The 16229-nt window shown below is 32.5% G+C and overlaps 2 protein-coding genes across 6 annotated transcripts in view; both read right to left on the reverse strand.

Annotated features, from left to right (window-relative positions):
* LOC123678056 (afadin) overlaps nucleotides 1-16229 on the reverse strand; it is a 132940-nt gene that overhangs the window by 16841 nt on the left and 99870 nt on the right. For all 3 annotated transcript variants that reach the window (XM_045614830.1, XM_045614829.1, XM_045614831.1), the window contains exon 7: nucleotides 12892-13100. In XM_045614830.1, the coding sequence (XP_045470786.1) occupies nucleotides 12892-13100 (209 nt within the window). The remainder of the gene's footprint in view (nucleotides 1-12891; nucleotides 13101-16229) is intronic.
* On the reverse strand, nucleotides 2779-6757 carry LOC123678061 (TNF receptor-associated factor family protein DDB_G0290931-like). 3 transcript variants are annotated; one of them, XM_045614843.1, is made up of 4 exons: nucleotides 6589-6757; nucleotides 3620-3876; nucleotides 3212-3532; nucleotides 2798-3130 (listed from the first exon to the last, which is right to left on the reverse strand). In XM_045614843.1, the coding sequence occupies exons 2-4, from the start codon at nucleotides 3674-3676 to the stop codon at nucleotides 2852-2854; spliced, it is 657 nt and encodes a 218-aa protein (XP_045470799.1). In that variant the 5' UTR covers nucleotides 3677-3876; nucleotides 6589-6757; the 3' UTR covers nucleotides 2798-2851. The 3 variants fall into 3 exon arrangements, with proteins under 3 accessions (XP_045470800.1, XP_045470798.1, XP_045470799.1); XM_045614844.1 differs by lacking the exon at nucleotides 3620-3876 and having other exon boundaries at nucleotides 2779-3113; XM_045614842.1 differs by lacking the exon at nucleotides 3620-3876 and having other exon boundaries at nucleotides 2793-3130.

The following is a 16229-nucleotide window of genomic DNA, read 5'->3' on the forward strand; positions in this document are numbered from 1 at the left end:
AAACACAAGTAAATCAGGAGTTTTTGAGTCAACTTGTACACACATAAAAAGGATAGACAAAAAGTTTCTTTCAAAACTAGATTTAACGGACTAAATTTTACCAAACAAGTGATTCTCCACGTTTGCAACACATCGGATAGATAATTATCAACCCCCACAATTGATAACATGAAAATTATACATGTGAAAAGAATAGGCAGGAGACTCAACTATTCGGAATACATTGAAATTTATAAGTTAGAGAGCAGAAACATTTTCGAAATTATGAATGAACAAACAGAACTGTGTTATCCCAAAATCTTCAACGCGTTCAAAAATACTTAAAATTCTAGACATTTACATAAAGGTCAAAAATACTTTCTCCGTTTTCAATGAATTTTCTATCCCTTTATTGGTTTTTCCTACCACTTTTTTGTAACTGAATTCATATAAATATTCTGCACTATTTGTAGAACCTTCAGCATTTGAAGATGAACTTATAATTCAAACTGCTCGGTTACAAATATTCAATATTAAATTCTATCGGTAGTAAAAACATAGTAAATATAAAACTTGTTTTGCACAAAATTAAAGGCTGATACAGTTCAACATTTGAAAAGTTCTTTCTCTTATAAATATCGAATTCCATCAAAGTCACCGACAGTTCAAAATGAGAGTAATTGTTGCATGATCTGGACATATTTGGAGTACCCCAAGGATGTGTATTTGGTCTATTACTATATATCGTAAGTGGGTAAATCCGCCTTTGAAAAATATCTTAGTAGGGGAATATTTGCTGAAGAATATATTGTATTTGAATTGGTAAAAAAGTTATTATGAAAGAGGTTCACTGCTGAATAAGATGATGTAAAAACTCGATTGTTGTAATCTACAGAAACAAAACAAAGGCTGTTAAAAATTGAGAGTATGTTAAAGAGTTTTCTCAAAGGTAATGTATATATCAAAATATACGTTTTTGGCTTGAATAAAGCAATAGCTTTTTTCGATACTAAGCTGACGTTTCGCTTCATCTAAAAGCTTCTTCAGAGCACTGAAAGCTACAACAACGAAACAGGAAGGGAGTTCCAACTTTATCATCAGAGGATCGTAAAGGACATATCCTTTCTGGTAATAGATTCAACAAACTCCACTAACAGAACGTAAGACGGGAAAACAACAGATAAAAGTACATACCAATCCTTCCATTTCCGAGAATAAAATCCACGAACTTCCCCACTAAGGTGCCCTTATAGCCCAGCGTACGAGGGTTGGCAGATAACTAATGCAACTCACGAACATCCACATTCTCTCATTAAAGACGAAATCAGCGGCGTACAAGAATAGGTATACTAGCAACTATTAACGACGTATCGTCGGTTAGAAAATGTCGGCGAATACTGTACAAGTACAGATAGCTGAAGATCGCACGTACTTCGTGACAACTGGTAGACTTGAGGCGGTGGAAATGGACAAGTGAAACAGAAAACGAAACTGCCAGACTGCTAGTAGTCCAAGAAAATGGCCAATGAAATACGAATTTTGAGGTTGAAACTTGAATTTTGGATATAAGTTACTTTGAAGCATCTAAAAACGAACTGTGAAAGGTTTTTTTAAATTCACCCCCGGGAAGGGGTGAAAAAAAATAAAAAAAGGGGTTTTTTCGAAATTTTGGGGAAATGGTAAGTGTTAGAAAAAAAAGTTTCGAATAAAAGTTGTAGAGCGTAAAATTTTACATAAAAATGTTTTCACAACTTTTTTTCCTAAAATTGAAATTAACTGAGATATGGTAGCTAGAAACTAGGGGATGATAACAGGAACTTTAAAAAATCATAAGTTGTTGAAAAATTGAAAAAACTCATAATTTTTTTTTTAAATTACTTATATGATTATAAACTTTAATTCTAGAGAAAATTTTTTTTTTTTTAATTGTTTATAAAAAAGTTATAACAATTTAAAATTTTTATTTTCAAATTAAATCAACTTTAACTGATGAAAATATATATATATTTTTTTTAATAGATTAATATTTTAAGAAATTGACCATACGCGTTGAAATTTAATTTTTACCTGTTCTTTTCAAGCAGATATAAAATAATTTACCTGGTTAAAGATATTGTGTGGCGGCCATTTGCTTTCACTACCGACTTCGGTACCTCATGCGCATGCGTCAGTTGTTCTCAATGCGCCAGTTGTTCTCTGTGTGTTTACAATATTCTCCATTTGTTTTGAGTGAATTGATTAGTGCTGTTAATTTGGAAAAGGTAATTATTTAAGTGATGTTCAATTTTATATTGAGAAACCGCATGGTCAAAACATAAACACATGCTTTTTATTTACTTTGTTATAAAAATCACCATCAATCATTTTATATTATTTAATTTTTTAAATACTATTGTTGAAGTATCTACCTAGATTAGTTGATAATGAATTAATTTTGTACTTTTCTTGTTTATATAGGTTGAAATTTCAACATGGATCAACAAGCATTATGCAGTATTTGTGACACAGTTTTGATCAATGACTCCCACACTGTTGTTTCAGTGAAAGAGAGAGGATTAAAAAAGTTGATTGAGAAAAGCATTGAGAAGGAAGACAGAAAAAGAAGACAGAAAAAAAATTACTTATATGATTATAAACTTTAATTCTAGAGAAAAATTTTTTTTTTTAATTGTTTATAAAAAAGTTATAACAATTTAAAATTTTTATTTTCAAATTAAATCAACTCTAACTGATGAAAATATTTTTTTTTTTTTTAATAGATTACAAAATTGTATTACAATTAAAAAAATTTGAAGAAACTTCCTAAGAGTAATTGATTCTCTAATTATATAATAAATAAAAAAATAAAGATTTTGCAATTCCAAAAATTATATTAAAATTTTTCAAAGTTAATATAAATTTCATCAAGTGGACTGCTGTCTCTAACAGTTGAGCTTCCTTCGTTTTCTTCTTCAGTAGGTGTTTCTTCGTCTTTATCGTTAGCTTTTGTATGTGTCTCATATTCACTATCTTCATTGGTATCAACGCCTGCATTTATACTGTTATTGCATGTATCACCATGACAAAACTTGCATAATTCATTACATTTGAGAGAACTTTTTCTACAACTACATCTTGCTGATGCACAATTGGTTCTACAACCACAAAAAATCTGTGAAGAATACAAGAAAAAAATTATCGTCCATAGCGTAAAAATTAACTAAAGAAGAATTTTATTTGATTGATATTATACCTTTTGTGTGGATACTTTTGAACGAGTGTTTTTAACAGTTTTACGTCCTGTACATATAGCTTCATTTTCTTGTTCTCCGTCTTCGACAGTAGTTTCTTCTTCACCATCATTTTCATCCTCATAAACATTTCCATCATCACTATCATCTCTTTCTTCATCTTCTTTATCTTCATTTTCATCATCCTCAAGATTAAACGATCTTGCAGAAGCGTTATCACAGCTTTGGCCTTGGCAACTTTTACAAAATTTATTGCATTTTAAACCACTTTTTTTGCAACCACATCGAGCTGATAAACAATTCGTTTTACAGCTACAAGAAACCTGTTAAAATAAAATGCAAAATGAATAATTTATTATTACTATTGGATAACACTAAAATAAGATAAGTTGGTGTGAATTGTAACTTACTTTATCTATTAACTCCTTTGGTGCTGGTTCCGCGTTTGACATGATAGGTATCATCATAAATAAGGTTCTTCTCCAACCCCAATCGTCCGGATTTAGATTGTTGCCTAACCACTGTTGAATTTGATAATACACTCGTTTTGTATGTTCTTGTAGGGCTGATTCAGTCGGTGGTAAAGAAGCTAAGATAACTTCTTTTTTAAAAGCAGCAGCCGATAATGAAAATATCCTATATCTTAATTCACCAAGTGTCAGTTCATCTGTAATACTTTGGTAGCTATACCTTGCAATCCAACTTCTACTGCATTATGACAATTAATTGTTGGTCCACCTATGATTCCAGTAGAGAGTGATACTAATGAAGTTCTAACCTCAAATGGATTTCTTTCATCAAGCCAAAACAAAAATTTTTTAATTCCTACTTCATCTTTTGTGATTCTACTTCTTGAAATATCAACAAGTTGTTCACTGTTGCTTGATTCAATCTTGCAATATGTCTCTAAACATTCCATGATATTGAATGCTGATGGCATTGCTACTAAATATCTTGTTACAACACTGGAAGTAACACCTCTTCCATGCTTCAAGTCAGTACCGAAGAAACGATTGAGGGTCTGTTCAATAACCATGTCTGACCAAATTCCAGCCCATGCTTTTTCGGATCTACGAATTGTAAAAAAACCTTCCTTCGTGAATTCGTCATATTCTCCTGGATCCATAATTAACTCGAGGTCAGCCATTTGTTGCAAATAAATTTGAGCGTATTTCGCATATGGATAATGTCCACTTGCATGGAAGAATGGTAACATCTCTTTGACGCTTTGTAAGTGTAGTTCCCAATTGCCTAATCGTTCCGCTTCTAAAAATTGCAATGCAATAATAATGCTTTTGAAATACTGGATCCATAATTTAGATGTTGGACCATTTTTTTCCATCACTGCCAGTTGCTGTACAAATCTTTCGCACATATCAGTTATTACTGGTTCGTCATCACAATCTGTTAGAAGTGGAGGTTCTGAATCCCACGTACCGAAAAACTTTTTAATAGAATCTTGGAATTCATCCGAAGGTTTCAAGCTTCTACAAATTATAATACCAAGTGCGGTGAACGACATGATATGAGCTCGCAACGCTCTAGCATAAGCATGACCAGTTAACATTTTTTTTACAGAATCACCTGCATAGACTGTTGTCCATAAATCTTCAATTCCACTCTCAGACATAATGTAACCGATTGCTCCCAGGTATGACATTAACAGGTGGAAGCCACCAAGACGAACGACAACATTTTTTAATTCTTCACTATTCGATTCTTGTACTATCGAAAGAGCTTTAGCATATAATGGCTGGTCATATGTGACAAAACATGTCTGTCTATTTAATTTACGAGTTTCAGCTGCTGCATAGTGTAAAGAACTATTTAATGTCGTCAAATTTGACGGTGGTCCATTTATAAATGGTAAGCAAACAATTTGCGACATTGTATAAGGAATCCTGGAAGACAAAACTTCCATATATCCTTTCCAAGATGGTACGTTTTTAACCTCGAAGAACTTGGCCCAAAGATACGCAGAATAATAAGTTGATATCACAGGTGATTTTCTCACTGGAATGTTTTTTATCGCGATGAATTCTAGTGATTGTAGAGCCTTAGTGTTAAAAGACCCGTAAGGTAATTGGGGAATAACGTGTTTTGATACTAATTCCTGAGGTTTTGGCATTTTCTTAAATTTAACAATATTTTCTTCGAAGCTTATAGACGATTCAGGCGTATACGCTACTATTCCACCAAGGCAATGAAAAGTCTCTTTACCATCTAATGTTTTAGCATTGTGATCAGTATTATCAAACACAAATTGTGCAAATGGCTTATCACTATTAATTTTAAGAGCTGGAGGATTAATAACTGTACAAGCTTCATGCAACTGAATGTGATAATATGAGGCACAAACACCTAATTTGCTCAACAGATCAACAATTAGTCTGGAACCAGTTTTTCTGTGGACATATGAACCAACTGCCAATTGGAGAGATGATATAAATTGTTTGGGACGTAAATAACTGACGATGGAATGTGCTATTGAATCTCTAACAATAAAATTATCACTGTATTGGTCACTGTTATCCTTACATAGTAAATTTCCAAGGAACGAAGTTAATAATGGCGGAATTGATGACACAACATCGTCAAGAAAACTGGACGCAGGAGGGTACGATGTATTACGATAATCGTGTTTAATAATTTCATTACGGAGTATTTTGACAGCGACATTCAAAATTGTTTGCTTTTGTAAATCATCCATTTCATCGCCATCACCAGTGAACCAATCGCTACAAATTTTAGAAATATCGAATGTTTTATAATAGATCATTGGTTCCTTACCTCGATGATGAGATATGAAGATATCATCTTTATATTTTTCTTTCAACATTCGAAATAAAACAAAGTTACTCAAGGGATCATCTCCCATGATATCTTTTAGTTCCCGCAAACTAAATGTATACTGACAGCTTTCTTCAATGTGTTTGCAAATTTGATTAAAAATCCTAGCTGTTTGTTCTTTAAGGGTGGAGATTTTTGGTTCCTTCACGAGCTTATTAAAATTCACGTAGCATTTATTATGATAACTAGCTTTACAGTCAACTAGGTTGATGTCTTTAATGCGTTTAATCAATTCAGTACTAAACTCATCATTTTGCCTCCTGGCAATATCCAGTATCTGGTCTTGTGTGTACTTATTAGCTATCAAATGGACCCGTTTATGTTTGCGATCCAATGACATTTTACAAAAAAAACATAGATTTACAAAATCAAAATTCAAATTTGTTGAAGTTGACGCTGGTAGTATACTTGGTCCAACTACAGATGATGTAAAATGTGATGAAGATGGATCAGTAGATAATTTTGATTTTCTCTTAATTGAAGAGGTAGACATAGGATACGACTTCCTACATTTTTCATGAAAACTTACTTCAATCTTTCCGAGCCATAACTCGCTTTTTCTGTCTTCCTTCTCAATGCTTTTCTCAATCAACTTTTTTAATCCTCTCTCTTTCACTGAAACAACAGTGTCGGTGTCATTGATCAAAACTGTGTCACAAATACTGCATAATGCTTGTTGATCCATGTTGAAATTTCAACCTATATAAACAAGAAAAGTACAAAATTAATTCATTATCAACTAATCTAGGTAGATACTTCAACAATAGTATTTAAAAAATTAAATAATATAAAATGATTGATGGTGATTTTTATAACAAAGTAAATAAAAAGCATGTGTTTATGTTTTGACCATGCGGTTTCTCAATATAAAATTGAACATCACTTAAATAATTACCTTTTCCAAATTAACAGCACTAATCAATTCACTCAAAACAAATGGAGAATATTGTAAACACACAGAGATCAATTCACTCAAAACAAATGGAGAATATTGTAAACACACAGAGATCAATTCACTCAAAACAAATGGAGAATATTGTAAACACACAGAGAACAACTGGCGCATTGAGAACAACTGACGCATGCGCATGAGGTACCGAAGTCGGTAGTGAAAGCAAATGGCCGCCACACAATATCTTTAACCAGGTAAATTATTTTATATCTGCTTGAAAAGAACAGGTAAAAATTAAATTTCAACGCGTATGGTCAATTTCTTAAAATATTAATCTATTAAAAAAAATATATATATATTTTCATCAGTTAAAGTTGATTTAATTTGAAAATAAAAATTTTAAATTGTTATAACTTTTTTATAAACAATTAAAAAAAAAAAAATTTTCTCTAGAATTAAAGTTTATAATCATATAAGTAATTTAAAAAAAAAATTATGAGTTTTTTCAATTTTTCAACAACTTATGATTTTTTAAAGTTCCTGTTATCATCCCCTAGTTTCTAGCTACCATATCTCAGTTAATTTCAATTTTAGGAAAAAAAGTTGTGAAAACATTTTTATGTAAAATTTTACGCTCTACAACTTTTATTCGAAACTTTTTTTTCTAACACTTACCATTTCCCCAAAATTTCAAAAAAACCCCTTTTTTTATTTTTTTTCACCCCTTCCCGGGGGTGAATTTAAAAAAACCTTTCACAGTTCGTTTTTAGATGCTTCAAAGTAACTTATATCCAAAATTCAAGTTTCAACCTCAAAATTCGTATTTCATTGGCCATTTTCTTGGACTATAGGCGGATGTAAACATGTAAAGATTATGGCGATCTAAAGAAGATCTGCGGGCGTTCTCAGTGGCGCCGGAAATTGAAATGATACAGTGAGCAGGAACAGAAATTAGCTACATGTCCGTTGTGGAATTGATATTATCTACTACAAAGTATTTTATTAGAATGTATTAAAAAAAAATGAGAAATGCATCGTCTTGGTGATTCATTGATGCGCCTATTGCGGCGCACACAGAACTGTATGCAGGATGTTAACAAATTTTGCATGTTTTTCCAAAACGTTTTAACCTCAGAGTGATAAACATAGATAGATGGAGAATATGTCAGTAATAAACAAAGCATATGTCATTTTCAGTAAGCAAATTTTGTCCCCAACATGAACTATCAAATTTGACATGAAGCGCGCGGAAATGAAAACATATCAGTGATACGATATTTCACTCAATTCGCGAGTTTCTCCACAAAGAACGCACTTCTTATGTCCCATAATGAATCAACGTTTCATATTAACTCAAAATATATTGAAATGAATACCTAAATATATCAGAAATTCAGAAAACAAACTTCAAGCGCGCCAAACGACTTGAAACAACCGATGACACTAGGAGAGCATACGTTGCCAAACTTTGGATTTCAACAGGTAGATACAGAAAATAATAAATATTCTACTTATAATAAATTCGACAATAAGGAAAAATATCGGATTCCAAATATTGAAATTTGTATATTTAATCGGGAATCACTCAAACAAATATATTTCATTCAATATAATATACATTCATAACGATATAGTAAAATTGTGAATTTGAAAATATATCACAATCCGACAACGTAATCTAACCATATTGGGGACATGCAAAAATTACTTATACTTCCTCTATCTATTTTTATTACTCTATGAATTTGCCCAATCACGAACTCTAGCGAAACTGTTGAGATCCGAATCTACCCTGAAAATTTCCTTCGAGTTATCATGTTTACGGCCGGCCAGACAGAAACGAATTTGAACATGGATTTGTGATCATTTATTCGAACCTTGAAACTATTAAAAAGTAAAATTGAAAGAAGGTATTCATATCATAAAGTCCTAGGTAGGTACCTTACTCCAAATCCATATCAATAATTAATAGATTGAAATGATTGCAAAACTGAAGAACAATGACAGAAACAATAAGGCGATATGAAAATAATAACTCATTGTTTAAAAGATTCAGAGCCACCCATTATTTTGAAAGATAGGCAGATCTCTTTCATCGTAAAATAAAATGTAATGAAAAAGAATGAAGAGGAATCTGTTATCTTCTATACATGTCCAAGACAAATATTATACCGGAAGACGACTATAAATACACTCACGTTGAAAGCGATGAATGTAGAAATTATTATTCTAATCAACAATTGAACAAAGTTGTATGGCCATAAAGAGGTTTTAAAATTAATTCTAATAAGAATACGTTGGAATTTAAGGAAGAAATTATGGGAATTGTATATGAAGAAAAATCCATGTTACATTTTATACTTATATGTCATAAAAAAAACCGTTAAAAAAATCATTAAACCGTTGACAATTGAAGAACGGCTAGAACTATTTTTGAAATCTTTGATTTCTTTCGTCTAGTATAAAGAAATAATTATCAAAAAAACATGAAACTCCTTGAAAAAATTGAAAATCAAAAATAAGGAGACTATAGAAAAGTTGAATGCTCTCCAGAAATCCTGACAATTCCAGAAACCAGAGAATTCATCACAAATGTAGCTGACTGGGGTCCTGTAATATTATTTGACAATTTTGAAAAGTTACATGGGACTAATATTGTCAAATTGCCGAATATAAGTCAGCTGTGGTACATTTAGAGATTTGCCGCCTAGTCTATATGCGGCAAATCCAACATTTGCCGCCTCTGAATTCAGATATATACCTTAGTTGACAATCGTATCAATTTTGCTAAATATTTTAATTTTTCTCCAATTTTCGAAATTCGTACTTTGTGTGTGTATAATAGATTTTTTAATGCTGTTAATCTAAATAAAAAATTAATAATCTTAATCTGCCGACCTTGAAATTTGCCGCCATAGGTTTCAGCCTCAGAGTAATAAACATAGATAGAGGGAGCATATGTCATTTTCAGTAAGCAAATTTTGTCCCCAACATGAACTATCAAATTTGACATGAAGCGTGCGGAAATGAAAACATATCAGTGATACGATATTTCACTCAATTCGCGAGTTTCTCCACAAAGAATGCACTTCTTATGTCCCATAGTGAATATACGTTTCATATTAACTCCAAATATATTGAAATAAATACCTAAATATATCAGAAATTCAGAAAACAAACTTCAAGCGCACCAAATGACGTGAAATAACCGATGACACTAGGAGAGCAAAAGTTGCCAAACCTTGGCTTTTCAGTAGGTAGATACAGAAAATAATAAATATTTTGCTTATTATAAATTCGGAAATTAGGAAAAATATCGGATTCCAAATATTCAAATTTGTATATTTAATAGGGAATCACTCAAATAAATATATTTCATTCAATATAATATACATTCATAATGATATAGTAAAATTGTGGATCTGAAAATATATCACAAACCGACAACGTAATCTAACCATGTTGGGGACATGTAAAAATTGCGTATACTCCCTCTATCTATGTTTATTACTCTATGGTTTCAGCCTACTGGTAAATCCGCCACTGTAAGCATGTCATTTTGACATACATTCTGTCAGCTGCTATAATCATGTCATGGCATGAGATTAGAATTGGTTCAGAAAGGTCATCTTGCATTCAAAAGAAGATGAAAATTATAATTCGATAAACTAAATTCGTTTGCGTTAGAAGTTGATGTGAATTTCAGACAACAGAAAATAAAATTATGTAAATTCGTGATAATTTCTTATCATTGAAATTATAAAAGGTATAGAATTAAATGATCTGAAAATAATATTGAAAACTGCATGAAAATTGTCGGTTTTTTTTTCAAGGGCAAATCAGATCTGCGCCTATGACATTTCAGCACCATCAAATCGAGAAGCTTATTTGGATATAATTAAAATTTATCTCCTATCATTCGAAACACAGAACGCCGGTATATCCCCAGGGATATGTGAGAGGCCACTGAACAGACAGTAATCATTCGTAATTGGACCCCTATTCTAAAGCACAATGACGTCGTTTATACATCTTTGGTATATTGGAGTGCTATAACATACCAGTTGTGTGTGTTAATTATAGAAGTAATCAGCATTGAAATTATTTCATTACAAACTATCGGCTAGTGGATAGTTACAAACAGTGCTTACAGAAAACCAGTTTCTAATTCATTTGGATCAAATCACATGAAGGCTAATCGAATCTATTCTCTTTTTCTCAATAAATTCCAAAAAAACTTTATTAGTCCAGAAATTACAATATTATGTATTAATTTTATTCATTTCATGAGATTTTTTTGAAAGTTGACCAAATACACATTGTTAATTTGGCAAATATGAATAGCGATCACAATTGGCCTCCGAGATCTTGTGATTTAATACCTTCAGACTTTTTTCTTTGGGACCACGTGAGAGAATAAAAGAAAAACTTATTTTGATTTCTCCTAAAGTATACTCGTTTTTTCTCAACATAAAAATGAAATCTCTCATTTGAAAACCCTTTATTGGGATTTGGGTTGACCAAGTTGGTAAGATCCTCAGAGTAATAAACATAGATAGAGAGAGCATATGTCATTTTCAAATTTGACATGAAGCGCGCGGAAATGAAAACATATCAGTGGCACGATATTTCACTCAATTCGCGAGTTTCTCCACAAAAAACGCACTTCTTATGTCCCATAGTGAATCAAAGTGTCATATTAACTCAAAATATATTGAAATAAATACCTAAATATATCAGAAATTCAGAAAACGAACGTCAAGCGCGCCAAACGACGTAAAACAATCGATGACACTAGGAGAGCAATAGTTGCCAAACCTTGAATTTCAGCAGGAAGATACAGAAAATAATAAATATTCTGTTTGATAAATTCGAAAATTAGGAAAAATATCGGATTCAAAATATTCAAATTTGCATATTTAATCGGGGATCACTCAAATAAATATATTTCATTCAATATAATATACATTCATAACGATATAGTTGAATTGTGGATTTGAAAATATATCACAATCCGACAACGTAACCTAAACATGTTCGGGACATGTAAAATTGCGTATACTCCCTCTATGGTAATATCTAATCTCTACCTACTATTCGAAAAAACATATTACAAAAACCCACCAACAAAAAAACATCAAGAAAGATTTTACTTCAGTAAAGCGACAACTCGAACAACATCCTTAGATTTACTTATTTTAGAGTATTTTCCTTTTAACGTAAATAAGTCCGAACATTCCCAAGGATGCCTTTGATCCAAAACAATTTTCTTCTATGCGTTGTGAGATCACAAGAAATAAATAACCCAGATCTTTTCAACTGACTGCAGTTCTTCAATATTTCCTGTTTGATCTTTCTGGTTGCAAGCTTAAGAATAATTGGCAATATTTTTTTGGATGCTTCGGATTGTGTTTTCCAACCTTGTAACAGGTCGATATATTTTCGTTTGATATCGTCTTTCTGACTTTAGATTGAAATAATTGAACGACATGCTTATTTGAATCTTCTTGAGGCTTTTCTGGGATTCGATTATTTTGAAATCATCCTTTAGAAATCGTTTCAAAGAATATGGATCTTATGTAAGAGCATCACGTTCAAACGACTGCACCAAATTGGACGATTTTTTTTTGTTGTGTTCATTACTGTCATGAGAAAGTTTATGCCACAATATATTCTCGAAAAATTGACGGAGAAGAAAGAAAGCTTTCCTTTTTCCTATAATAGTATAATTTGACACTTCTAAGGATGTATTTTGGGTTGCCTGACAGAGCGTGGGAAGTCAAGACGGCAAGAGTATAATTTGACACTTCGAACGATGTATTTTGGGTTGCCTGACACGTGCGAAGCCAGTGCCATCAATATATTATAGCTAAAAGTTTTAAGCCTCGATTACAAGGAAATTTGGTATTCCAAATCAAAATCTGGAGTATAAGGACCTACCTCCATAACCTCCGTATTCAGCCTGATGGTCCTGGCAGTATCACCAGGGTGTGGCGTCGAACCATCTGGTCCAAGCTCCACCAGAAGTGGAGCTTGACCCTCCCTTGCCTCTCTTGGGTTATTGTTAGCTCCCAGAGCCCCAGGTTTCTTTTTCCTTTTACGTGGTGCACAATCTGCTGGACGTCTTCTCACGTGGAACATGATTGATCCTGCAATAAAAACATTAATATTAAAAAAAGTACTTTGAACAAATTTCGTAGCAAACTGCTAGAAGAACTAGGGATTCAGCTTGACTTGATTATAAGTCAAGCTCAAGTCAAGTTGTAGTTTCTCAATATCAAGTCAATTCAAGTATTTATTCATCAAGTATTTGAATTATATCAAGCTATTTGATTTTTAGCAGTTTTATTGTGTAGTGTCACATCAATAAAAAAATGCTGAAATGAGAAGGAACCCTGCAAAAAACACTTTTATTTATAGAACTTATTGAATGAAAGAATCAAAAATATCAACTTTCTTGAAATAGAAACATAAATTAAATCACTATAAATCATAATACATTGAAAAATAATTAAAAAATTAAGTGTCTTAATATTGAGAAACCTCCAGGCTTTGTTTGATTCCATAATTTTCCATCCAGGATCTAAGACACATGAGGCAACTTATAGATTTGTCGCCTAACCTATTGCGGGATTTTGTAACTGTAAGAGCAGCTCTGGAAAATTGTCTTTCAACAGGAGCTGAATATGCTGCGTTGATAAAAAATCCTTAGACATTTGGCCAAGTTTGGAAAGATATTTCTGAAACCAAAATCTACCAATAGACTTCATAGAAATGTGAGAAAAACACCAATAAAGTCATACTGGCGAATGCTTCAGTCTCCTGGCGCTCGAGGAATCCCCTTATTGAGTCTAAGCGCGCACGAGATTGCAGAAATATATGCCGTGCAACACGTGCATATCAAGCTCAAGTAATACCAAGTAGCTTGATATCAAGGCAAGCAATAAATATCTAAAATCAAGTCAAGTCAAGCTCAAGTATGTAATTTTTTACGAGCTTAATATTCAAGTCAAGTAGTTGGTTGCAATGTCAAGCTACTTGGCTTGATGAATCCCTAGATAGAAGTGTTCTTGCCAAATCTAGACGCGATTTTTCCTTTACTGAACCCTATTTTTGAATCTAAATGCAGCAAAAATGATCAGCAAGGGTTGCAGAGGAAATCTGTTGGTCCACGAGGAAAGTAGATGGCGAAAAACTATTTTCTTGACTCAACAATTCAACCAGTTAGAGATACACAAAACACCACCTCTAATCACTGGAATTACCTAGTGATAAAGCCAAGTCTATCATTCCCCTCCCCCCTTTACAAAATTAATTTGGGGTGACTGGTAGATTACAATATTCCTGTTAAATCTAGACGCACCATTTCCTTCACTAGACCCTACTCTCGACTCTCTTAAACGGATCAAAAATAATCACCAAGGGCTGGTGAGACAAACTGTCAGACCTCGAGACAGATTAATCGTGAAGAACTATTTTGGAAGAGTCGACGATTGTCTGTTCCGCAACATCTTTCATCGTTAACAGAAAAGGAACTAAATTAAGCGTTTATTATCTTCCGGTACACGTTGTTTCAAAAATCCAAGGGCTGAGTGACATGGGGATGAAAGATGTGACGATAATTCAGTTCTCTTCGTTGAAGGGGTTGATTCCTTGACGCATTGTTTTTGTACAGAAATCCGTGAAGAAACCGTAAATCTATTGATCTACACTGAGAGAAATCCATATTTTCTTATTAATAAAGCACTTATTTGGAGGTTATTCATTCACAACTATTACAGCAGATTTATATTTGATATATTCATTAATAGTTAAATTATGCATTCAAAAAAGTTTATTGATAGAGAATAAAATATTTGTTTATAAGGTATTTAATAATATTCAATATATTTCGGTGATAAATAATTTATATGAACTTACGTTATCTCCACAAATTCATTGTCAACAAATCTTCAACTGGTAGTTAACGAACTTTTGCTATTTATGAATAAACTCTCACAAGATTTCAATAAAAATTTATTTACTGAAAATATAGAATTTATTAATAATTAACAAACTAACATAATTCTAGCGTTCCAATCTGTGGAAGAGTTTGAGTACACATCCCTCAAAGAGAAGCGCATCTCCTTGAAGGATCTGTCCTTGAACTTTTTCTTTAATTTAAATTTTCTTTTTAAACATTAAGGCCCAGTTTCACCAAACAGCACTTGATCCCAGATTGATTAAACTCCGCTTGTTACTAAAGTAGGCTTAACAGTGTTTTCTGTTTCACCATGCATCAACCCGTCCGAAGATGATCGCGATTAACCAAATCGCGATTAAATAGTCAAACCATTTGGCAACGTTGTGAACAAGAAGTAATATAGTGTTCTGTATCGTATTAGCAGTGATGACCACCATTGGCGCTAGGTGTCAGGTGTCATTCATTCATAACTCATAACATTTCAAATCATTTGTCATCTTGTAAACAAAAAACAAAGTTAATTTTTGCCGAAAATGTCGAGTGATGTGCTTCGAAATGTCGGAAACTTGCAGAAGTTAAAAAGAAATTATCCCATTTCACAAAACCACACAGTCTGGAAAAAAAACTATATAAGTAATTTTATTAACTTATTTATTTTAATTAACAAGTTTAACTGCTTCTTGAATAATATTTCAATCAAACATATCAATAAATTATTCTTTGCAATAAATGTCATAAAACACAAAAACAAAGTTTACGTGTATTTTGAATGGGAAATATTGAGCCTATACATATAGTCATATTTCGATAAAATTGACCCAAAAATTAGAAATTTCCAGAAAAATCATTACATAGACAAGAGTTCCATTCTGATAAATAATTATTAATCTCAACTTGAAAGGTTATAATCCTCCAAAAATGGCCGATTAGTGCTAAATCGCGATTGGTCGATTAAATGGCGCTTTGGAGTGTGGTGAAACGCTACATTACATTAATCGTGATCTAAGGCCTCACTTAAGAGCTAAGTCAAGATTAAAGCATTTGGTGAAACTGGGCCTAAATCTGTATTACTATGGGCTTATTGAACGCCGCTTAGCACATCTGTACTGAATTTTGGGTTCAGATCGTTTGTACCTGCTTACTTGATAGTGATGTTGGCAGAACAGTGGTTAGAGTGAACAGATGCAATCAAGACGACTAGGGTTCAAATCCGGATACCCTCAATATGAACTCTAAAAAATTACCTAGTTTGGCAAACTATTCTTCTCAGACCCTAACAATTGGATAATAGAAACAACCAAAATAATTATCTAAG

This window comes from Harmonia axyridis, chromosome 4 (assembly GCF_914767665.1).
Source record: "Harmonia axyridis chromosome 4, icHarAxyr1.1, whole genome shotgun sequence".
Lineage (NCBI taxonomy): Eukaryota > Metazoa > Arthropoda > Insecta > Coleoptera > Coccinellidae > Harmonia > Harmonia axyridis.